Source organism: Carcharodon carcharias, chromosome 20 (assembly GCF_017639515.1).
Source record: "Carcharodon carcharias isolate sCarCar2 chromosome 20, sCarCar2.pri, whole genome shotgun sequence".
NCBI lineage: Eukaryota > Metazoa > Chordata > Chondrichthyes > Lamniformes > Lamnidae > Carcharodon > Carcharodon carcharias.
The window spans coordinates 111491000-111517052 of record NC_054486.1 but is presented as its reverse complement, the minus strand read 5'-3'; the positions used below and the strand labels follow the sequence as shown (position 1 = coordinate 111517052).

The window sequence follows — 26053 nt, the reverse complement described above, 5'->3', positions numbered from 1 at the left end:
CATTCAGCCCATCAACATAGCACCAAGATTCCACACGCAGCACTTCCAAAATCAACAATCACTTGCATTTATATAACACCTTCAAGCTTGGTGAAACATCCAAAGGGACTGCACAGCAGCATTAAAAAAATCGTTTACACCAAGCCACATAAGGAGATATTAGATATAAAAACCCAAAGTGCTGAAAATACTCAGCAGGTCAGACAGGTCCGTGGCCCTGAGTTTTCTGTTTTTATTTCAGATTTCCAACACCCACAGTACTCTGCTTTTTGAATAAGGAGCTATTCAGTCAGACTTGATCAAGGAAGTAGGTTTTCTAGGTCTCAAAACAGGAGGGAGAAAGATAGAGAGATTTAGCAAGGGAATTCCAGGACTAAAGACCCACACAGCCAAAAGCAGCGATTAAAACTGGGAATGCGCATGGCCAGAATTGGAGGAGTCCAGAGGCTTGACAGTGGTCCTGTAGTGAGACACCATTGTTTCCCATCCTTCAGCCAGTTTCCCACCATTCCCAGTGTTTACCTGAACTTCCTGAACCCTGTTTAATCAAAGCATCCCGTGTGGAACTTTATCTAAAGCCTTATGGAAGTCGAGGTTTACGACACTGGAAGATGTGTCCCCACCCCTGTCCTGGGGGTTGTAATTTTCTCAGAGATTGAGGAGTTTGCTCAGGGATTTTCTCTTCTCTGTTAGCCAGGCTACAGTTATGTGAATAATCCTCATATTTAATTTTGCTCATCACCCCATTTGTTTATTTTACACTGCCTGGGAGATTAATGGGCCTGTATTTTGCTGTGTCTGTTTTATTCGCCTTTCTGAATGTGGTGACTGTCGTCCTATTTCCAATATCCCGGCAGGTCTCCAGTGTACACTGGCTTCTTCAAAATGTTAGAGCTTCACAAATCTGCTGAGTCTCTCTCAGCGCTCTGGGATAAATACCATCTCTCCCTGGAGATTTATTATTGAACCTTTCTGCTTTGTTTACATCTTTGATCTCATCTATAATGAAGTGATTAGTTTTACTTGGGAAATCTTTGTCTGGAGACAGAATGCAGCTCATAAACACGGGCAGTACCACAGTGACCCCAGGCAGCAAGTGGGTGGCATCTGTGGGTTCAGGATAGGAGTGGGGTTGAAGGTGGGAATGGTGTTCAGGGTGGGGGTGTGTGGGGTTGAAGGTGGGAATGGTGTTCAGGGTGGGGGTGTGTGGGGTTGAAGGTGGGAATGATGTTCAGGGTGGGGGTGTGAGTGGGGTTGAAGGTGGGAATGGTGTTCAGGGTGGGGGTGTGAGTGAGGTTGAAGGTGGGAATGGTGTTCAGGGTGGGGGTGTGAGTGGGGTTGAAGGTGGGAATGGTGTTCAGGGTGGGGGTGTGAGTGGGGTTGAAGGTGGGAATGGTGTTCAGGGTGGGGGTGTGAGTGGGGTTGAAGGTGGGAATGGTGTTCAGGGTGGGGGTGTGAGTGGGGTTGAAGGTGGGAATGGTGTTCAGGGTGGGGGTGTGAGTGGGGTTGAAGGTGGGAATGGTGTTCAGGGTGGGAGTGTGACTTTGGTTTAAGGTGGGAATGGGGATTTGGGATTTAGGGTGAGGGGGGGCTGGGGGTGTGGGGTTCACAGTGGGGGTAAGTATTTGAGAATCATGGTGTGGATTCTGATGTGCACTGAGTGCAAGTGTTCTCATTCCTGCTTCCCTATCCCTTTGCCTGTCTCCAGGCTCCCTGTGTGGTACCCGAGCAGATCCAGGAGCAGGACACAGACCCACAGCGCAGAAAAGATGAAACAATCAAGGAGGGGACAGTGGCGAAAAGACACAGAGAGTCCCAGCTGGTCCAGACAGAAGGGGATCAGAGCAGACAGTCTGCTGCCAAAAACCTACCGGATTCTTTCGAGATGGAGCAGGAGGATGTGGAAAAGTGAGTAGCATCAAAATGCTGGAACTAATCTGTCCAGGCATTAACCTGGTATAACTTAATAATCAACACAGTCAGGGAATCACTGACAGCCACTTGTAGAAGTATCCGAGCTTCTAATGCTCTTAGTGTGTCAGCCACGGCTCAGTGAATTCAATAATGGTAGAGTCAAGCTCCATTCCTGATGTTCCTTGTGTAGCACTGAGGGAGTGCTGCACTGTCAGAGGGTCAGTACTGAGGGAGTGCTGCACTGTCAGAGGGTCAGTACTGAGGGAGTGCTGCACTGTCAGAGGGTCAGTACTGAGGGAGTGCTGCACTGTCGGAGGGTCAGTACTGAGGGAGTGCGGCACTGTCAGAGGGTCAGTACTGAGGGAGTGCTGCACTATCAGAGGGTCAGTACTGAGGGAGTGCTGCACTGTCGGAGGGTCAGTACTGAGGGAGTGCTGCACTGTCAGAGGGTCAGTACTGAGGGAGTGCTGCACTGTCAGAGGGTCAGTACTGAGGGAGTGCTGCACTGTCGGAGGGTCAGTACTGAGGGAGTGCTGCCCTGTCGGAGGGTCAGTACTGAGGGAGTGCTGCACTGTCAGAGGGTCAGTACTGAGGGAGTGCTGCACTGTCAGAGGGTCAGTACTGAGGGAGTGCTGCACTGTCAGAGGGTCAGTACTGAGGGAGTGCTGCACTGTCAGAGGGTCAGTACTGAGGGAGTGCTGCCCTGTCGGAGGGTCAGTACTGAGGGAGTGCTGCCCTGTCGGAGGGTCAGTACTGAGGGAGTGCTGCACTGTCAGAGGGTCAGTACTGAGGGAGTGCTGCACTGTCAGAGGGTCAGTACTGAGGGAGTGCTGCACTGTCGGAGGGTCAGTACTGAGGGAGTGCTGCACTATCAGAGGGTCAGTACTGAGGGAGTGCTGCACTGTCGGAGGGTCAGTACTGAGGGAGTGCTGCACTGTCGGAGGGTCAGTACTGAGGGAGTGCTGCACTGTCAGAGGGTCAGTACTGAGGGAGTGCTGCACTGTCGGAGGGTCAGTACTGAGGGAGTGCTGCACTGTCAGAGGGTCAGTACTGAGGTAGTGCTGCACTGTTGGAGGGTCAGTACTGAGGGAGTGCTGCACTGTCGGAGGGTCAGTACTGAGGGAGTGCTGCGCTGCTGGAGGGTCAGTACTGAAGGAGTGCTGCACTGTCAGAGGGTCAGTACTGAGACAGTGCCGCACTGTTGGAGGGTCAGTACTGAGGGAGTGCTGCACTGTCAGAGGGTCAGTACCGAGGGAGTGCCGCACTGTTGGAGGGTCAGTAGTGAGGGAGTGCCGCACTGTCAGAGGGTCAGTACTGAGACAGTGCCGCACTGTCAGAGTGTCAGTACTGAGGGAGTGCTGCAGTGTCAGAGGGTCAGTATGAGACAGTGCCGCACTGTCCAAGCGTCAGTATCGAGGGAGCGCAGCATCATTGGAGGATCACTATTTCAGGCCGATGTATATTTCCAACATGTTCTGTTTTTACTTCTCTTGACCTTCCCTGCTCCGAGGAGAACATTCCCAGCTTCCCCAGTCTCTCCTCATTCACTGAAGTCCCTTGTCCCTGGTGATTCCCCTTCTGGTAAATCTCCTCCACACCCCCTCCACATCCTTCCTAAAGTGCAGTCCCCAGAACTGAACATAGAGCTCGGCTGGGGTCTGACCCGTGTCCCGTACAGCTTCACATCACCGCAGGGGGTCCGGTTAAGCTCAGTTAGTGAGAGGTTAGCATTTGGCTCATGGTAACACCAATGGAGCCGGGCTGAGGTAGACCTGGACCCTGTGTCCTTGCCCTGCCCGAGAGGAAAGTCATCACATCAGCTGTGGCCCAGCAACCCTCAAATAATCCAGGCAGCTACCTGGAGAAGAAGGATCATCATTTCCTACCTTTTGTTCTTTATTCCCTTGTTTACAAAATCAAGGATTCCATATTTTTTTTTAACGCCCGTCTCAATTTGTCCCACCATCTCCAAACGTTTGTATAAACCCAGGTCCATCTCCTCCAGTACACCTTTAAAGTTATATAGCCTTGAGTTTATATTGCCTCCTACTGGAATGTATCACACTTTACACTTCTCTGTGTTAACTTTCATCTGCCATTTGTCTTCTCTTTGTTTTTTGCTTTTGCACCAGAAAATTCTGTTGCCCTTGTTCTGACCCAGACCGAGTCCTGTTCCCCCATCACTCCGGTGCTCACTGACCCATATTGGCTCTTGGTCCAGCAATGCCCCGAGTTTGCTTCTGTGGGGCTCCTTGGGATGTTTTACTAAGTGGAAGGTGCTATATAAATGCATGTTGTTTTTGTTTGAAGGGCAAATGGCAGTCTGAATGGAGATTCTCAGTTAAATCCAATGCTTCCCTTCTAATGTGTCATCTGTAAATTTAAAAAAAAAACTAAGTTAATTATTTCTGCTGCTTGGGCCAGGTACCCGGAGAAACTGAGAGAATATGTGACAAGCTGCAGGCAACTCTCAGGCTCCCTCGACACCCTGGAAACAGCCCTCAAAGACTCCGCAGCACAGATCCCGATGTCCTATAAAGCGGCAATTGAGCAAGTGGAAAGACAGGCGGTAAAAAAAATTACATTAATCTGTGTCACACACCAGCCAGAGCTTCAGGATGTGTGTGGGTCTGCACCTGTCTGTGCCTCAATCTGTCTCTACATCTGTGTCTGCATCCGTCTTTTTTTTAATTCAGTCACGGGATGTGGGCATTTATTGCCCATCCCTAATTACCCCTTGAGAAGGTGGTGTGAGCTGCCTTCTTGAACCACTGCAGTCCATGTGGTGTAGGTACACCCACAGTGCTGGTAGGGAGGGAGTTCCAGGATTCTGACCCAGCGACAGTGAAGGAACGGTGATATATTTCCAAGTCAGGATGGTGAGTGGTTTGGAGGGGAACTTCCAGGTGGTGGTGTTCCCATGTGTCTGCTACCCTTGTCCTTCTAGATGGTAGTGGTCGTGGGTTTGGAAGGTGCTGTCAAAGGACCCTTGGTGAGTTGCTGCAGTGCATCTTGTAGATGGTACACACACTGCTGCTACTGTGCATTGGTGGTGGATGGAGTGAATGTTTGTGGATGGGGTGCCAATCAAGCGGGCTGCTTTGTCCTGGTTAGTGTTGAGCTTCTTGAGTGTTGTGGGAGCTGCGCTCATCCAGGCAAGTGGGGTGTATCCCATCACACTCCTGACTTGTGCCATGTAGATGGTGGACAGGCTTTGGGGAGTCAGGAGGTGAGTTACTTGCTGCAGGATTCCCAGCCTCTGACCTGCTCTTGTAGCCACAGTGTTTATATGGCTGGTCCAGTTCAGTTTCTGGTTAATGGTAACCTCCAGGATATAGGTAGTGGGAATGTTGATAGATGGTAATGCCACTGAACATCAAGGGGCGATGGTTGGATTCTCTCTTGTTGGAGATGGTCATTGCCTGACACTTGTGTGGCGCAATTGTTACTTGCCACTTGTCAGCCCAAGCCTGGATATTGTCCAGGTCTTCCGACAACCATCTTCCTTTGTGCTAGGTATGACTCCAACCAGTAGAGAGTTTTCTCCCTGACACCCATTGACTCCAAAAACAATTTTTGTTTTTGTTTCAGATTTCCAGCATCCGCAGTATTTTGCTTTTAACCCATTGAGTCCAGTTTTGCTCAGGGTCCTTGATGCCACACTCAGTAAAATGCTGCCTTGATGTCAAGGGCAATCACTCTCATCTCGCCTCTGGAGCTCAGCTCTTTTGTCCATGTTTGAACCAAGGCTGTAATGAGGTCAGGAGCTGAGTGACCTGGCGGAACCCAAACTGGGCGTCAGTGAGCAGGTTATTGCTAAGCAAGTGCCACTTGATAGCCCTGTTGATGACCCCTTCCATTACTTTACTGATGATGGAGAGTAGACTGATGGGGCGGTAATTGGCCGGGTTGGATTTGTCCTGCTTTTTGTGTACCGGGCATACCTGGACAATTTTCCACATAGCTGGGTAGATGCCTGTAGCTGGACTGGAACAAGTTCTGGAGCACAAGTCTTCAGTCTATGTCTGCATCTGTGTCTGCATCAGTCTGTGTCTCTATCTCTGTCTGCATCTGTCTGTGACTGTCTATGTCTGTGTCTGCATCTGTCTCCAAGTCTGCATGTGTTTGCATCTTTGTATGCTTGGGTCAATGTCTGACTTTGTGTTTGGGTCTGCCTCTAGCTGGGACTGCGTCTACAGGTTTGTATCTACGTCTGTGTCTGAATCTGTGTCTCAGTCTCTGTATGTGTCTGAACCTGTGAGGTAGATTAAATCAAACACATGGGTTTGTAAGGCAGTTTCATTCTAACTACAGGAATATAGGGAAGGGACAGAAAGACTCACCAATTTAATCTCCTCGCACAGCCCAGGTAGTTGTACATTCTACCCAATCATAGACTCTACCCACTCTCTCAAAGAGAAAGCAGCGATGACCACCTGACCCCCAGCGGAGGAATCAGGAGAACTGACCAGTAGCAGCTGTTGAGTAACCCCCCACCCCACAAACAGATGACATTAGTGGAAAGATGGGGACAGGATGCCCTCAGAGACAGTGTACGGTAAAAGTGCTGCAGGAGCTAGGAATATAAGAACAGGAAGAGGCCATTCAGCCCTTTGAATCTCTTCCGCTATTCAGTTAGATCACAGCTGGTCAGTAACTTAACTCCATTTCTTTGGTTTTGTAGCTCTCATTACCATTATCAAGAAAAAAAAATCAATCTCAGTTTTGGAATTTTCATTTGACCCCCCCACCCCCAGCCACAACGTCTTTTTGGGGGAAGAGAGTTCCAGATTTCCACTTCCCTTTGTGTGAAGAAGTGCTTCCTGACATCAGCCCTGAACAGCCAGGCTCCAGTTTTAAGGTTATACTCCCTTGGAAGAAGATAAGCACTAGGAACAGGAGTAGGCTATTTGGCCCCTTGAGTCTGCTCGATATGATCGTGGCTGACATTCCGCATCAACTTCACTTTCCCATATTATCCCCATATCTCTTAATTCCATGACCGCCTGAAAAATCTATCGACATCTGCCTTGAATATTCTCAGTGACTGAGCACCCACAGTCCTCTGGGGTACAGAACTCCAAAGATTCACAACTCTCTGAGTGAAGACATTTCTCCTCATCTCAGTCCTCAAATGAGCCGGTATAAGCCAGATGGGCCCCACGCCCTCCTATGCTGCAAGATTCAGCTACTATTACTAACATCAATATCACAGTGTCACAGAATCACAGTGCAGAAGAGGCCCTTCGGCCCATCGAGTCTGCACCGACACGTGAGAAACACCTGACCTACCTCCCTAATCCCATTTACCAGCACTTGGCCCATAGCCTTGAATGTTATGACGTGCCAAGTGCTCGTCCAGGTACTTTTTAAAGGATGTGAAGCAACCCGCCTCCACCACCCTCCAGTGAAACCACCACTAGGCCACAGCCTCCCCTCCCCTACCCATAAACCCTCTTTAGGACAGGGGATCTGCTGTCCTTGCCTGGGTCTGTCCCATATGTGACTCCAGACCCTTAGCAACTTGGTCAGCTCTTCACTGCCCTCTGACACAATATCTTGGAGTAAGATTATGCCCCCGTGTCCCAGATTACCTAGTCAGGGGAAAACATTTACACAGCAGCTACTCTGTCAAGCCCCTTAAAAATTTTATATGCCTCAATGATGCCTCCAAACTCCAGGGAATATAAGTCTGATCTACTCAATCTCTCATCATAGGGCAACCCCCTCATTCCAGGGGCCAGTCTAGTGAACCTTTTTTACATTCCCTCTAGTTCAGGTATGGAGACAGCAGCCGTACACTGTCCATCAGATGTGACCTGTATAATTGTTGTAAGACATCTTTACTCTTATACTCCAATCTCTTTGTAATAAAGATGAACATACTATCTGCCTTAAGTAAAAGCAGAACATGCTGGAAAAACTCAGCAGGTCTGGCAGCATCTGTGGAGAGAGAAACAGAGTTAACGTTTCGAGTCCGTATGACTCTTCTTCAGAGCCTTCCTGTTGTTTGATGTACAGGGTATCTGCATGTTAACTTTCAGTGACTCAGGTACAAGGACACCCATGGCCCCTCTGAGTGTAAACATTTCCTAGTCTCACATTATTTAAAACGATTCTGCCTTTTCATTTCTCCCAGTAAACTGGATAACTTCACACTCTACCACAATGTATTCCATCTGCAACTTCCTACCCACTCACCCTACCCGCCTATATCCCTCTGAAGCCTCTTTGCTCCTCCTCAACACTTAATTTCCAACCTAACTTTCTATCCAAGTTTGCTGATGAATATTATACTCCATCCCCTTATCTAAGGCATTCATGTGGATTGTAAAACGTGCTAAACTGTGGAAATTGTGCTGGATTCCCACACCAGAGGAAATAGTTTCGTTCTAGCTACCCTTTCAAATTCTTTAATCAGTTAGATCACCCTTAACCTCGATATGTAAGGGAATACGAGAATATTTATGCAACAGCTTCTTAGTGGTGAGAGACATTCACGCCTGGGAGAGGGGTAAGCTATTCAGTAAGTTCAAAACAATTGTTTCCTAATGTTGAAAGTTGCTGTTTTCTTCATTGACCAAAGGCGCTGGGAAGAGAAATCAGTTCGCTCGAGATGAAGATGTTGGATCTGAGGGAGAGAGCCAAGGATTTGGAAAGGATGGGGGAAGCAGGCAGTGAGGGACCTGTCAGCCAGGCTGTGTCCGGACTCTGGGATCACTGGCTCTGCCTCCAAGGCTCTGCGAGAGAGCAGGAATTCCACTGCACAGGCCTGAGACAGGAATGGAAAACCATCAGTGAGCAGGTACAAACCTCACCAATAACCATTGGGAACAAATCAAAAACAGAATTACCTGGAAAAACTCAGCAGGTCTGGCAGCAGCGGCGGAGAAGAAAAGAGTTGACGTTTCGAGTCCTCATGACCCTTCGACAGAACTTGAGTTCGAGTCCAAGAAAGAGTTGAAATATGAGCTGGTTTAAGGTGTGTGTGTGGAGGGCGGAGAGATAGAGAGAGAGAGAGGTGGGGGGGGTGGTGTGGTTGTAGGGACAAACAAGCAGTGATAGAAGCAGATCATCAAAAGATGTCAACGACAATAGTACAATAGAACACATAGGTGTTAAAGTTAAAGTTGGTGATATTATCTAAACGAATGTGCTAATTAAGAATGGATGGTAGGGCACTCAAGGTTTTTGTTTTGGATTTCCAGCATCCGCAGTTTTTTTGTTTTTATCATTGGGAACAAATCGTCAATCACACCAACACAGGCCAGTGACCCGGTACAAACTAGACCAACACAGGACAGTGACCTGGTACAAACTAGACCAACACAGGCCAGTGACATGGTACAAACTAGACCAACGCAGGCCAGTGACCTGGTACAAACTAGACCAACACAGGTCAGTGACATAGTACAAACTAGACCAACACAGGCCAGTGACCCGGTACAAACTAGACCAACACAGGCCAGTGACCCAGTACAAACTAGACCAACGCAGGCCAGTGACCTGATACAAACTAGACCAACGCAGGACAGTGACCTGGTACAAACTAGACCAACACAGGCCAGTGACCTGGTACAAACTAGACCAACACAGGACAGTGACCCGATACAAATTAGACCAACACAAGCCAGTGACCTGGTACAAACTAGACCAACACAAGCCAGTGACCCGGTACAAACTAGACCAACACAAGCCAGTGACCTGGTACAAACTAGACCAACGCAGGCCAGTGACATGGTACAAACTAGACCAACACAGGCCAGTGACCCGGTACAAACTAGACCAACACAGGCCAGTGACATGGTACAAACTAGACCAACACAAGCCGGTGACATGGTACAAACTAGACCAACACAGGCCAGTGACCCGGTACAAACTAGACCAACACAGGCCAGTGACATGGTACAAACTAGACCAACACAAGCCAGTGACATGGTACAAACTAGACCAACACAGGCCAGTGACCCGGTACAAACTAGACCAACACAGGCCAGTGACATGGTACAAACTAGACCAACACAGGCCAGTGACATGGTACAAACTAGACCAACACAGGCCAGTGACCCGGTACAAACTAGACCAACACAGGACAGTGACCTGGTACAAACTAGACCAACACAAGCCAGTGACCTGGTACAAACTAGACCAACACAGGCCAGTGACCCGGTACAAACTAGACCAACACAGGCCAGTGACATGGTACAAACTAGACCAACACAGGCCAGTGACATGGTACAAACTAGACCAACACAGGCCAGTGACCCGGTACAAACTAGACCAACACAGGACAGTGACCTGGTACAAACTAGACCAACACAAGCCAGTGACCTGGTACAAACTAGACCTACACAGGCCAGTGACCCGGTACAAACTAGACCAACACAGGCCAGTGACCTGGTACAAACTAGACCAACACAGGACAGTGACCTGGTACAAACTAGACCAACACAGGACAGTGACCTGGTACAAGCTAGACCAACACAGGACAGTGACCTGGTACAAACTAGACCAACACAGGACAGTGACCTGGTACAAACTAGACCAACACAGGACAGTGACCTGGTACAAACTAGACCAACTCAGGACAGTGACCTGGTACAAATGTGACTGAAATAAAAACAGAAATTGTTGGAAAAACTCAGCAGATCTGGCAGGATCTATGGAGAGAGAAAGAGTTACTATTCAGAAGAAGAGCCATTTTGGATTTGAAACGTTAGCTCTGCTTCTCTCTCCACCGATTCTTCCAAACCTCTGAACATTTCCAGCACTTTCTGTTTCTCTTTCAGATCTCCAGCATCCGCAGTACTTTGCTTTTATTACAGGCCGGACTGACAGAGGCCTGTGTCCCAGGACAAACCAGACCAGCACTGCCCAATAACCAAGTATAATCAGATTGACACAGGTCAGTAAACCATTCCAAACTGGGCTGACATAGGCCAGTGTATAAACTGGGACTTGAACAGATAACTTTCTGACTAAGAGTCAAGTGTGCTACCCCTGAGCTGATGACTGTTGAGAACGGCACTCCAGTGTGTTACTGAGGGAGTGCTGCACTGTCGCAGGGTCAGTACTGAGGAAGTGCTGCACTGTTGGAGGGTCAATGCTGAGGGAGCGCCGCACTGTTGGAGGGTCAGTACTGAGGGAGTGCCGCACTGTTGGAGGGTCAGTACTGAGGGAGTGCCGCACTGTCGCAGGGTCAGTACTGAGGGAGTGCTGCACTGTTGCAGTGTCAGTATTGAGGGAGTGCTGCACTGTTGGAGAGTCAGTATTGAGGGAGTGCTGCACTGTTGGAGAGTCAGTACTGAAGGAGTGCTGCACTGTTGGAGAGTCAGTACTGAGGGAGTGCTGCACTGTTGGAGAGTCAGTATTGAGGGAGTGCTGCACTGTTGGAGAGTCAGTACTGAAGGAGTGCTGCACTGTTGGAGAGTCAGTACTGAGGGAGTGCTGCACTGTTGGAGAGTCAGTACTGAGGGAGTGCTGCACTGTTGGAGAGTCAGTATTGAGGGAGTGCTGCACTGTTGGGGAGTCAGTACTGAAGGAGTGCTGCACTATCGAGGTGCCATGTTTAAGATGAAACAAGTTAAACAGTAAAACAAGGTCCTGTTTGATTGGCATCAAAGATCCCACAGCCGCTAGTGGAAGGGGAACAGGGGAGTTCTCCCCATGTCCTGCGGCCAATGTTGATCTTTCAACCAATGTCACTAAAACAGATTATCCAATATCACACTGCTGTTTTGGAATCTTGCTGTGCACAAATTGGCTGCTGTGTTTCTTACATTACAACAATGACTACGCTTCAAAAATTATTTCATTGGCTGAGAAACGCTTTGGAACATCCTGACGTGGAAGTTGCTATATAAATGAAGTTCTTTTCTCTTTTGGCTTTCAGATTGATCGAGCTATCATCGTCCAGGACCATCTCCCAGATGATTTGCCTGAAGGTCCGAGGGAACAAGCTACAAAAGCTGAGCTCCTGGAGCTGGAGAAATCCATCAGCCATTACCATTGTGACCTGAAGGACCAACAATCAGCTCTGGCCATCCTGCTGTGCCGGGTGACCAGTGTCCTCGGTGTTCAGGAGGCCTCGGACCCAACTCCAACCGCGCCCGTCCTTCAGGAACTGCGAGCGATGGAGGGCCGATGCAGGAGGTGAGTGGGGAGAGGCCCAGGCTTCGTTTCTGGGCTGTGGTGAGTGAGCTGCTCCCGTCTGGAGTGCGACACTGAGCCCCACCCAGAGTAGGAAGATCCCAAACTTCATCCCTCACGGTGATGGCTGGGGATGGAGGAGGCGGGTTTGTGATAGAATTAGACCCATTGCCCCTGGGTGTTATGGAACTGAAATACCTGGGAATATCTCAGCTGTGGTGCCACCCATGACACACACCACCCTCCCTAACACCACCCTCCCTAACAGCACCATGTGGGTGTACCCACACCACCCTCCCTAACACCACCCTCCCTAACACCACCCTCCCTAACACCACCCTCCCTAACAGCACCCTCCCTAACACCACCCTCCCTAACACCACCCTCCCTAACACCACCCTCCCTAACACCACCCTCCCTAACAGCACTGTGGGTGTACCCACACCACCCTCCCTAACAGCACCCTCCCTAACAGCACCCTCCCTAACAGCACCCTCCCTAACAGCACCCTCCCTAACACCACCCTCCCTAACACCACCCTCCCTAACACCACCCTCCCTAACAACACCCTCCCTAACAGCACCCTCCCTAACACCACCCTCCCTAACAGCACCCTCCCTAACAGCACCCTCCCTAACAGCACCATGTGGGTGTACCCACACCACCCTCCCTAACAGCACTATGGGTGTACCTACACCACCCTCCCTAACACCACCCTCCCTAACACCACCCTCCCTAACACCACCCTCCCTAACACCACCCTCCCTAACGGCACCCTCCCTAACGGCACCCTCCCTAACGGCACCCTCCCTAACACCACCCTCCCTAACACCACCCTCCCTAACACCACCCTCCCTAACAGCACCATGTGGGTGTACCCACACCACCCTCCCTAACAGCACCCTCCCTAACAGCACCATGTGGGTGTACCCACACCACCCTCCCTAACAACACTGTGGGTGTACCCACACCACCCTCCCTAACACCACCCTCCCTAACACCACCCTCCCTAACAGCACCCTCCCTAACACCACCCTCCCTAACACCACCCTCCCTAACACCACCCTCCCTAACACCACCCTCCCTAACACCACCCTCCCTAACAGCACCCTCCCTAACAGCACCCTCCCTAACACCACCCTCCCTAACACCACCCTCCCTAACAGCACCATGTGGGTGTACCTACACCACCCTCCCTAACAGCACTATGTGGGTGTACCCACACCACCCTCCCTAACAGTACTGTGGGTGTACCTACACCACATGGATTGCAGCGGTTCAAGGTGGCAGCTCATCACCACCTTCTCAAGGGCAACTAGGGATGGGTAATAAATGCTGGCCCAGCCAACGAAGCCCACATCCCATGAATGAATTTTAAAAAGCCTGTTATTCCTCAGTTTGGGCCTGTGAATGGGGATGAGTGCAGGGGTTAGGTGAAGTTGGATGACTCTCTTATTTCTCACCAGCGTCACCAACTACAGACCCTGTGCCAACTCAGACACTGAAGTGACCACTTTGTAAGACTCCACCTTCCCCATTCCGCCCCACCCCCCACCATGGCCCTAAATCTGACCCTCATGGTGTGAACTGTTATTGTCTGCTGCTTACTCTCAATCCCCTGGTTGCAGTGTATGTAACTGTCTCCTATTATCTGACAGCTCGGTCTCTCATCCTGTGCAGACTGGAGACAGCCGATGGGTCCTTGTTTATTCCCTGACTAATTGGAAAGGGATTAAGGTTCTTATTATGTTTGCTGGCAGTGAGCAGGGGAACTAGTTCACTCATTAATAACAGGCAGAGAGCATCCATTACACAAGGACCATCCTCGCTGTCTCATCCCAATAACAGGGTCGCCCCCTGGCTCCCTCATTCACCTCTCCTGCGGCACACACACTGCTCTGGATTCAGGAAGCGTAGGCGTGTATGGCCTCACACCCTGAACTCTATGAGTCTCTGCCATTCAATCAGGGGGTTTGTTCTCACAGCCTGGAGCACAAAATCGAGAAGAGTCAGAGGGACATCGAGGAGGAGGTGCAAGAGCGAGAGAAAACTCTGCGAAAGATCAACAGTATTGGGGATTGGCTGCAGCAAGCGACATCTCAGCTGGAGAAAACAAAATTAGACAGTGATGGAGGGACAGAGGCTGGACTGGAGGTAAATTGTGGGGAGCAAATACAGGAAATGGGTTACAGACTGGAATCTAATCGAGGGGTTCGGGGTGGTTTATATATAGAATAACAGATACCCGCGAGTGAGTTACAGACTGGAATCTAATCGAGGGGTTTGGGGGTTTATATATAGAATAACAGATACCCGGGAGTGAGTTACAGACTGGAATCTAATCGAGGGGTTCGGGGTGGTTTATATATAGAATAACAGATACCCGCGAGTGAGTTACAGACTGGAATCTAATTGAGGGGTTCGGGAGGTTTATATATAGAATAACAGATACCCGGGAGTGAGTTACAGACTGGAATCTAATTGAGGGGTTCGGGGGGGGGTTTATATATAGAATAACAGATACCCGGGAGTGAGTTACAGACTGGAATCTAATCGAGGGGTTCGGGGGTGGTTTATATATAGAATAATAGATACCCGGGAGTGAGTTACAGGCTGGAATCTAATCGAGGGGTTCGGGGGTTTATATTTTGAATAACAGATACCCGGGAGTGAGTTACAGACTGGAATCTAATCGAGGGGTTTGGGAGGTTTATATTTTGAATAACAGATACCCGGGAGTGAGTTACAGACTGGAATCTAATCGAGGGGTTCGGGGGTGGTTTATATATGGAATAACAGATACCCGGGAGTGAGTTACAGACTGGAATCTAATCGAGGGATTCAGGTGGTTTATATATAGAATAACAGATACCCGGGAGTGAGTTACAGACTGGAATCTAATCGAGGGGCTCGGGAGGTTTATATAAAGAATAACAGATACCCGGGAGTGAGTTACAGACTGGAATCTAATCGGGGGTTTCGGTGGAGGGGGTTCATATATAGAATAACAGATACCCGGGAGTGAGTTACAGACTGGAATCTAATCGAGGGGTTCGGGGTGGTTTATATATAGAATAACAGATACCCGGGAGTGAGCTACAGACTGGAATCTAATCGAGGGGTTTGGGGGGGGTGCGGTTTATATATAGAATAACAGATACCCGGGAGTGAGTTACAGACTGGAATCTAATCGAGGGGTTCGGGAGGCTTGTATGTAGAATAACAGATACCCAGCAGTGAGTTACAGACTGGAATCTAATCGAGGGGTTCGGGAGGTTTATATAAAGAATAACAGATACCCGGGAGTGAGTTACAGACTGGAATCTAATCAAGGGGTTCGGGGTGGTTTATATATAGAAAAACAGATACCCCGGAGTGAGTTACAGGTTGGAATCTAATCAAGGGGTTCGGGGTGGTTTATATATAGAATAACAGCTACCTGGGAGTGAGTTACAGACTGGAATCTAATCGAGGGGTTCGGGGGGGTTTTTATATAGAATAACAGATACATGGGAGTGAGTTACAGACTGGAATCTAATCGAGGGGTTCGGGGGGGCGGTTTCTATATCGAGTTACAAGCTGTAGAATGATGACTGAATCCTTTGCTTCCCTCCTGACCCTGCTGGTAGTGTTTGTATCTGATTGGCCATCTCTTGCAGTAGGTCCCTGGGCCTATTTCAGAGAAGGATGACCATGAGATTGAAGATTCATTTGCTTTCATTGAGCTGTGGTCCTGTTTCCACGTGTGAGTCAGAGAGTGAATCTGTTGTTTTGTGGAGCGGAGGTGAAGTGTTCTGTGAGCAGGAGTCCTGTACCATTGTGAGTTGGTGTGTTGAATAGATTGAGTAGGTAGACGAGCTAGCTGTGCATATCAATCGAGCTCTTTTATTTTGACTGCCCTGTTGCCTCTAGCTTTGAAATAAAAACACCGGGAACTGAAGCTCCTTTTCAATTCATTATATTGAATTAATTTGATAGAGGAGAAATTGTTTACAGCAGCAGGAGGATCAGTAACCAGAGGGGCAAAGGTTTTGGATAATTGGCAAAAGAGCCAGAGGGGTAGCTGGGTAGAAAGGGCGGTGGAAGCAGATACATAAAGTCATAGAGTCATTTAAAGCACAGAAGGAGGCCATTCGATCCATTGAGTCTATGCCAGCTCCCTGTAGAGCAGTTCAGTCAGTCACACTTTCCCGCTCTATCCCTGTAGTCCTGATTTATTTCACTCAGGTGCTTATGCAATTCTCTTTTGAAATCATTGACTGTCTCCACCTCCAGCCCCGTCGTGGGCAGTGAGTTCCAGGTCAATTACCACTCACTGTGCAAATCGTTCCTCCTCAAATTCCCCCTGAATCTCTACCCAAAATATTAAACCTGTGTCCCCCAGTCCTTGTACCATCGTTTTTTTTCCGCATCTGCTCCCTTGTACCCCTCTATCAAATCCCCCCCCTACCACTCTATCAAATCCCCCTGTACCCCTCTATCAAATCCCCCCCCGTACCACTCTATCAAATTCCCCCTGTACCCCTGTATCAAATCCCCCCCGTACCCCTGTATCAAATCCCCCCTTGTACCCCTCTATCAAATCCCCTTGTACCCCTCTATCAAATCCCCTTGTAACTCTCGATCAAATCCCCCCTGTACCCCTCGATCAAATCCCCCCTGTACCCCTCTATCAAATCCCCCCAGTACCCCTCTATCAAATTCCCCCCTGTACCCCTGTATCAAATCCCCCCCTTGTACCCCTGTATCAAATCCCCCCTTGCACCCCTCTATCAAATCCCCTTGTACCCCTCTATCAAATCCCCTTGTACCCCTCGATCAAATCCCCCTGTACCCCTCGATCAAATCCCCCCGTACCCCTCGATCAAATCACCCCCTGTACCCCTCGATCAAATCCCCCCCTGTACCCCTCTATCAAATCCCCCCCGTACCCCTCTATCAAATCCCCCTGTACCCCTCTATCAAACCCCCCCCGTACCCCTCTATCAAATCCTCCCTGTACCCCTCTATCAAATCCTCCCTGTACCCCTCTATCAAATCCCCCCTGTACCCCTCTATCAAATCCCCCCCTTGCAACCCTCTATCAAATCCCCCCTGTACCCCTCTATCAAACCACCCCCGTACCCCTCTATCAAATCCCCTTGTACCCCTCTATCAAATCCCCCTGTACCCCTCTATCAAATCCCCCCTGTACCCCTTGATCAAATCCCCCCCGTACCCCTCGATCAAATCCCCCTCTGTGCCCCTCTATCAAATCCCCCCTGTACCCCTCTATCAAATCCCCCCCTATACCCCTCTATCAAATCCCCCCCTGTACCCCTCTATCAAATCCCCCCGTACCCCTCTATCAAATCCACTTGTACCCCTCTATCAAATCCCCCGCTTGTACCCCTCTATCAAATCCCCCCTGTACCCCTCTATCAAATCCCCCCCTGTACCCCTCAATCAAATCCCCCCCGTGCCCCTCTATCAAACCCCCCCTGTACCACTCTATCAAATCCCCTTGTACCCCTCTTTCAAATCCCCCTGTACCCCTCTATCAAATCCCCCCGCCGTACCCCTCTATCAAATCCCCCCCTGTACCCCTCTATCAAATCCCCTTGTACCCCTCTATCAAATCCCACTCTGTACCCCTCTATCAAATCCCCTTATACCCCTCTATCAAATCCCCCCGTACCCCTCGATCAAATTCCCCTCTGTACCCCTCGATCAAATCCCCCCTGTACCCCTCGATCAAACCCCCCCTGTGCCCCTCTATCAAATCCCCTTGTACCCCTCTATCAAAAACCCCTTGTACCCCTCTATCAAATCCCATTGTACCCCTCTATCAAATCCCCCCTGTACCCCTCTATCAAATCCCCTTGTACCCCTCTATCAAATCCCCCCCGTACCCCTCTATCAAATCCCCCCGTACCCCTCTATCAAATCCCCCCCGTACCCCTCTATCAAATCCCCCCCGTACCCTCTATCAAATCCCCCCCGTACCCCTCTATCAAATCCACCCCGTACCCCTCTATCAAATCTCCTTGTACCCCTCTATCAAATTCCCTTGTACCCCTCTATCAAATCCCCTTGTACCACTCTATCAAAAAGCCCCCTGGACCCCTCTATCAAATCCCTCCCTGTACCCCTCTATCAAATCCTCCCTGTACCCCTCTATCAAATCCCCCCCTGTACCCCTCTATCAAATCCCCCTGTACCCCTCTATCAAATCCCCCCCGTATCAAATCCCCCCCTGTACCCCTCTATCAAATCCCCCCCTGTGCCCCTCTATCAAATACCCCTCTGTACCCCTCCATCAAATCCCCTTGTACCCCTCTATCAAATCACCTTGTACCCCTCTATCAAATCACCTTGTACCCCACTATCAAATCCCCCCCGTACCCCTCGATCAAATCCCCCTCTGTACCCCTCGATCAAATCCCCCCTGTACCCCTCTATCAAATCCCTCCCTTGTACCCCTCTATCAAATCCCCCCCTGTACCCCTCTATCAAATCCCCCCTGTACCCCTCGATCAAATGCCCCTCTGTGCCCCTCTATCAAATCCCCCCCGTACCCCTCGATCAAATCCCACTCTGTGCGCCTCTATCAAATCCCCCCTGTACCCCTCGATCAAATCCACCTCTGTGCCCCTCTATCAAATCCCCCCTGTACCCCTCTATCAAATCCCCCCCTGTGCCCCTCTATCAAATCCCCCCCTGTACCCCTCTATCAAATCCCCCCTGTACCCCTCTATCAAATCCCCCTGTACCCCTCTATCAAATCCCCTTGTGCCCCTCTATCAAACCCCCCACTTGTACCCCTCTATCAAATCCCCTTGCACCCCTCTATCAAATCCCCCTGTACCCCTCTACCAAATCCCCCCCCTGTACCCCTCGATCAAATCACCCCCTGTGCCCTTCTATCAAACCCTCCCCGTACCCCTCTATCAAATCCCCTTGTACCCCTCTATCAAATCCCCTTGTACCCCTCTATCAAATCCCTTGTACCCCTCTATCAAACCCCCCCTGTACCCCTCTATCAATTCATCCCTGTACCCCTATATCAAATCCCCCCTGTACCCCTCTATCAAATCCCCCCCGTACCCCTCTATCAAATCCACCCGTACCCCTCTATCTAATCCCCTTGTACCCCTCTATCAAATCCCCCCTGTACCCCTCTATCAAATCCCCCTGTACCCCTCTATCAAATCCCCTCCTGTGCCCCTCTATCAAATCCCCCCTGAACTCCTCTATCAAATGCCCCCTGCACCCCTCCATCAAATCCCCCCTGTACCCCTCTATCAAATCCCCCCATACCCCTCTATCAAATCCCCCCCGTACACCTCCATCAAATCCCCTTGTACCCCTCTATCAAATCCCCTTGTACCCCTCTACCAAATCCCCCCCCTGTACCCCTCTATCAAAAAGCCCCCTGGACCCCTCTATCAAATCCCCCCTGTACCCCTCTATCAAATTCCCCCCTGTACCCCTCTATCAAATCCCCCCTGTACCCCTCTATCAAATTCCCCCCTGTACCCCTCTATCAAATCCCCTTGTACCCCTCGATCAAATCCCCTTGTACCCCTCTATCAAATCCCCCCGTACCCCTCTATCAAATCCCCCCCGTTCCCCTTGATCAAATCCCCTCCTGTACCCCTCGATCAAATCCCCCTCTGTGCCCCTCTATCAAATCCCCCCCTGTACCCCTCGATCAAATCCCCCCGTACCCCTTGATCAAATCCCCCTCTGTGCCCCTCTATCAAATCCCCCCTGTACCCCTCTATCAAATCCCCCCCTGTACCCCTCTATCAACCCCCCCTGTACCCCTCTATCAAATCCCCTTGTACCCCTCTATCAAATCCCCCCTGTACCCCTCTATCACATCCCCCCTGTACCCCTCTATCAAATCCCCCGCTTGTACCCTTTTATCAAATCCCCCCTGTACCCCTTTATCAAATCCCCTTGTACCACTCTATCAAACCCCCCACTTGTACCCCTCTATCAAATCCCCTTGTACCCCTCTATCAAATCCCCCTGTACCCCTCTATCAAATCCCCCCGTACCCCTCTATCAAATCCCCCCCCCGTACCCCTCTATCAAATCTCCCCCCTGTACCCCTCTATCAAATCCCCCTCTGTAACCCTCTATCAAATCCCCTTGTACCCCTCTATCAAATCCCCTTGTACCCCTCTATCAAATCCCCACGTACCCCTCGATCAAATTCCCCTCTGTACCCCTCGATCAAATCCCCCCTGTACCCCTCTATCAAACCTCCCCCCCGTGCCCCTCTATCAAATCGCCTTGTACCCCTCTATCAAATCCCCTTGTACCCCTCTATCAAATCCCATTGTACCCCTCTATCAAATCCCCCCTGTACCCCTCTATCAAATCCCCTTGTACCACTCTATCAAATCCCCCCGTACCCCTCTATCAAATCCCCCCGTAACCCTCTATCAAATCCCCCCGTACCCCTCTATCAAATCCCCCCCTACCCCTCTATCAAATCCCCCCCGTACCCCTCTATCAAATCCCCTTGTACCCCTCTATCAAATTCCCTTGTACCCCTCTAACAAATCCCCTTGTACCACTCTATCAAAAAGCCCCCTGGACCCCTCTATCAAATCCCCCCCTGTACCCCTCTATCAAATCCCCCCCTGTACCTCTCTATCAAATCCCCCTGTACCCCTCTATCAAATCCCCCCCTGTACCCCTCTATCAAATCCCCCCCTGTACCCCTCTATCAAATCCCCCCCCGTACCCCTCTATCAAATCCCCTTGTACCCCTCTATCAAATCTCTCCCTTGTACCCCTCCATCAAATTCCCTTTTAACCCTCTATCAAATCACCTTGTACCCCTCTATCAAATCACCTTGTACCCCTCGATCAATTCCCCCTCTGTACCGATCGATCAAATCCCCCTTGTACCCCTCTATCAAATCCCCCCTGTACCCCTCGATCAAATCCCCCTCTGTGCCCCTCTATCAAATCCCCCCTGTACCCCTCTATCAAATCCCCCCTGTACCCCTCTATCAAATCCCCTTGTACCCCTCTATCAAACCCCCCACTTGTACCCATCTATCAAATCCCCCCTGTACCCCTCTATCAAATCCCCCTGTACCAATCTATCAAATCCCCTTGTACCCCTCTATCAAACCCCCCACTTGTACCCCTCTATCAAATCCCCTTGTACCCCTCTATCAAATCACCCTGTACCCCTCTATCAAATCCCCCCCGTACCCCTCGATGAAATCCCCCCCTGTACCCCTCTATCAAATCCCCCCCGTACCCCTCGATCAAATCCCCCTCTGTACCCCTCGATCAAATCCCCCCTGTACCCCTCTATCAAATCCCTCCCTTGTACCCCTCTATCAAATCCCCCCCTGTACCCCTCTATCAAATCCCCCCTGTACCCCTCGATCAAATGCCCCTCTGTGCCCCTCTATCAAATCCCCCCCGTACCCCTCGATCAAATCCCACTCTGTGCGCCTCTATCAAATCCCCCCTGTACCCCTCGATCAAATCCACCTCTGTGCCCCTCTATCAAATCCCCCCTGTACCCCTCTATCAAATCCCCCCCTGTGCCCCTCTATCAAATCCCCCCCTGTACCCCTCTATCAAATCCCCCCTGTACCCCTCTATCAAATCCCCCTGTACCCCTCTATCAAATCCCCTTGTGCCCCTCTATCAAACCCCCCACTTGTACCCCTCTATCAAATCCCCTTGCACCCCTCTATCAAATCCCCCTGTACCCCTCTACCAAATCCCCCCCCTGTACCCCTCGATCAAATCACCCCCTGTGCCCTTCTATCAAACCCTCCCCGTACCCCTCTATCAAATCCCCTTGTACCCCTCTATCAAATCCCCTTGTACCCCTCTATCAAATCCCTTGTACCCCTCTATCAAACCCCCCCTGTACCCCTCTATCAATTCATCCCTGTACCCCTATATCAAATCCCCCCTGTACCCCTCTATCAAATCCCCCCCGTACCCCTCTATCAAATCCACCCGTACCCCTCTATCTAATCCCCTTGTACCCCTCTATCAAATCCCCCCTGTACCCCTCTATCAAATCCCCCTGTACCCCTCTATCAAATCCCCCCCTGTACCCCTCTATCAAATCCCCTCCTGTGCCCCTCTATCAAATCCCCCCTGAACTCCTCTATCAAATGCCCCCTGCACCCCTCCATCAAATCCCCCCTGTACCCCTCTATCAAATCCCCCCATACCCCTCTATCAAATCCCCCCCGTACACCTCCATCAAATCCCCTTGTACCCCTCTATCAAATCCCCTTGTACCCCTCTATCAAATCCCCTTGTACCCCTCTACCAAATCCCCCCCCTGTACCCCTCTATCAAAAAGCCCCCTGGACCCCTCTATCAAATCCCCCCTGTACCCCTCTATCAAATTCCCCCCTGTACCCCTCTATCAAATCACCTTGTATTCCTCTATCAAATCCCCATCTGTACCCCTCTATCAAATTCCCCCCTGTACCCCTCTATCAAATCCCCCCTGTACCCCTCTATCAAATTCCCCCCTGTACCCCTCTATCAAATCCCCTTGTACCCCTCTATCAAATCCCCTTGTACCCCTCTATCAAATCCCCCCTGTACCCCTCGATCAAATCCCCCCTGTACCCCTCTATCAAATCCCCCCCTTGCAACCCTCTATCAAATCCCCCCTGTACCCCTCTATCAAACCACCCCCGTACCCCTCGATCAAATCCCCTTGTACCCCTCTATCAAATCCCCCCGTACCCCTCTATCAAATCCCCCCCGTACCCCTCGATCAAATCCCCCCGTACCCCTTGATCAAATCCCCCTCTGTGCCCCTCTATCAAATCCCCCCTGTACCCCTCTATCAAATCCCCCCCTGTACCCCTCTATCAACCCCCCCTGTACCCCTCTATCAAATCCCCTTGTACCCCTCTATCAAATCCCCCCTGTACCCCTCTATCACATCCCCCCTGTACCCCTCTATCAAATCCCCCGCTTGTACCCTTTTATCAAATCCCCCCTGTACCCCTTTATCAAATCCCCTTGTACCACTCTATCAAACCCCCCACTTGTACCCCTCTATCAAATCCCCTTGTACCCCTCTATCAAATCCCCCTGTACCCCTCTATCAAATCCCCCCGTACCCCTCTATCAAATCCCCCCCCCGTACCCCTCTATCAAATCTCCCCCCTGTACCCCTCTATCAAATCCCCCTCTGTAACCCTCTATCAAATCCCCTTGTACCCCTCTATCAAATCCCCTTGTACCCCTCTATCAAATCCCCACGTACCCCTCGATCAAATTCCCCTCTGTACCCCTCGATCAAATCCCCCCTGTACCCCTCTATCAAACCTCCCCCCCGTGCCCCTCTATCAAATCGCCTTGTACCCCTCTATCAAATCCCCTTGTACCCCTCTATCAAATCCCATTGTACCCCTCTATCAAATCCCCCCTGTACCCCTCTATCAAATCCCCTTGTACCACTCTATCAAATCCCCCCGTACCCCTCTATCAAATCCCCCCGTAACCCTCTATCAAATCCCCCCGTACCCCTCTATCAAATCCCCCCCTACCCCTCTATCAAATCCCCCCCGTACCCCTCTATCAAATCCCCTTGTACCCCTCTATCAAATTCCCTTGTACCCCTCTAACAAATCCCCTTGTACCACTCTATCAAAAAGCCCCCTGGACCCCTCTATCAAATCCCCCCCTGTACCCCTCTATCAAATCCCCCCCTGTACCTCTCTATCAAATCCCCCTGTACCCCTCTATCAAATCCCCCCCTGTACCCCTCTATCAAATCCCCCCCTGTACCCCTCTATCAAATCCCCCCCCGTACCCCTCTATCAAATCCCCTTGTACCCCTCTATCAAATCTCTCCCTTGTACCCCTCCATCAAATTCCCTTTTAACCCTCTATCAAATCACCTTGTACCCCTCTATCAAATCACCTTGTACCCCTCGATCAATTCCCCCTCTGTACCGATCGATCAAATCCCCCTTGTACCCCTCTATCAAATCCCCCCTGTACCCCTCGATCAAATCCCCCTCTGTGCCCCTCTATCAAATCCCCCCTGTACCCCTCTATCAAATCCCCCCTGTACCCCTCTATCAAATCCCCTTGTACCCCTCTATCAAACCCCCCACTTGTACCCATCTATCAAATCCCCCCTGTACCCCTCTATCAAATCTCCCTGTACCAATCTATCAAATCCCCTTGTACCCCTCTATCAAACCCCCCACTTGTACCCCTCTATCAAATCCCCTTGTACCCCTCTATCAAATCACCCTGTACCCCTCTATCAAATCCCCCCCGTACCCCTCGATGAAATCCCCCCCTGTACCCCTCTATCAAATCCCCCCCGTACCCCTCGATGAAATCCCCCTCTGTGCCCCTCTATCAAATCCCCCCCTGTACCCCTCCATCAAATCCCCCCCTGTACCCCTCTATCAAAAAGCCCCCTGGACCCCTCTATCAAATCCCCCCTGTATCCCTCTATCAAATCCCCCCTGTACCCCTCTATCAAATCCCCCCTGTACCCCTCTATCAAATCCCCCCCGTACCCTTCTATCAAATCCCCCCCTGTACCCCTCTATCAAATCCCCCCCTCCCGTGCCCCTCTATCAAATCACCTTGTACCCCTCTATCAAATCCCCCTCTGTACCCCTCTATCAAATCCCCTTGTACCCCTCTATCAAATCCCCTTGTACCCCTCTATCAAATCCCCCTCTGTACCCCTCGATCAAAACCCCCCTGTACCCCTCTATCAAATCCCCCCTTTGTACCCCTCTATCAAATCCCCCCCTGTACCCCTCTATCAAACCCCCCGTACCCCTCTATCAAATCCCCTTGTACCCCTCTATCAAATCCGTCTGTACCCCTCTATCAAATCCCCCTGTACCCCTCTATCAAATCCCCCCCGTACCCCTCGATCAAATCACCCCCTGTGCCCCTCGATCAAATCCCCCTCTGTGCCCTTCTATCAAATCCCCCCTTGTACCCCTCTATCAAATCCCCCCTTGTACCCCTCTATCAAATCCCCTTGTACCCCTCTATCAAATCCCCCATGTACCCCTCTATCAAATCCCCTTGTACCCCTCTATCAAATGCCTTGTACCCCTCTATCAAACCCCCCCGTACCCCTCTATCAATTCACCCCTGTACCCCCATATCAAATCCCCCCTGTACCCCTCTATCAAATCCCCCCCGTACCCCTCTATCAAATCCACCCGTACCCCTCTATCTAATCCCCTTGTACCCCTCTATCAAATCCCCCCTGTACCCCTCTATCAAATCCCCCTGTACCCCTCTATCAAATCCCCCCCTGTACCCCTCTATCAAATCCCCTCCTGTGCCCCTCTATCAAATCCCCCCTGAACTCCTCTATCAAATGCCCCCTGCACCCCTCCATCAAATCCCCCCTGTACCCCTCTATCAAATCCCCCCATACCCCTCTATCAAATCCCCCCCCGTACACCTCCATCAAATCCCCTTGTACCCCTCTATCAAATCCCCTTGTATCCCTCTATCAAATCCCCTTGTACCCCTCTATCAAAAAGCCCCCTGTACCCCTCTATCAAATCCCCCCTGTACCCCTCTATCAAATCCCCTTGTACCCCTCTATCAAATCCCCCCCTGTACCCCTCTATCAAATTCCCCCCTGTACCCCTCTATCAAATCATCTTGTATTCCTCTATCAAATCCCCCTCTGTACCCCTCTATCAAATCCCCTTGTACCCCTCTATCAAATCCCCTTGTACCCCTCTATCAAATCCCCCCCGTAGCCCTCGATCAAATCCCCCTCTGTACCCCTCGATCAAATCCCCCCTGTACCCCTCTATCAAATCCCCCCCTTGCAACCCTCTATCAAATCCCCCCTGTACCCCTCTATCAAACCACCCCCGTACCCCTCGATCAAATCCCCTTGTACCCCTCTATCAAATCCCCCCGTACCCCTCTATCAAATCCCCCCCGTACCCCTTGATCAAATCCCCTCCTGTACCCCTCGATCAAA

At 50.7% G+C, this 26053-nt stretch overlaps 1 protein-coding gene across 1 annotated transcript in view; it reads left to right on the top strand.

Moving 5' to 3' along the window:
- LOC121292384 (nesprin-2-like) overlaps positions 1–26053 on the top strand; it is a 277262-nt gene that overhangs the window by 96302 nt on the left and 154907 nt on the right. Inside the window, exons 21-25 of the mRNA XM_041214234.1 lie at positions 1709–1908; positions 4339–4483; positions 8501–8719; positions 11807–12066; positions 14049–14217. Of these exons, the coding sequence (XP_041070168.1) occupies positions 1709–1908; positions 4339–4483; positions 8501–8719; positions 11807–12066; positions 14049–14217 (993 nt within the window). The remainder of the gene's footprint in view (positions 1–1708; positions 1909–4338; positions 4484–8500; positions 8720–11806; positions 12067–14048; positions 14218–26053) is intronic.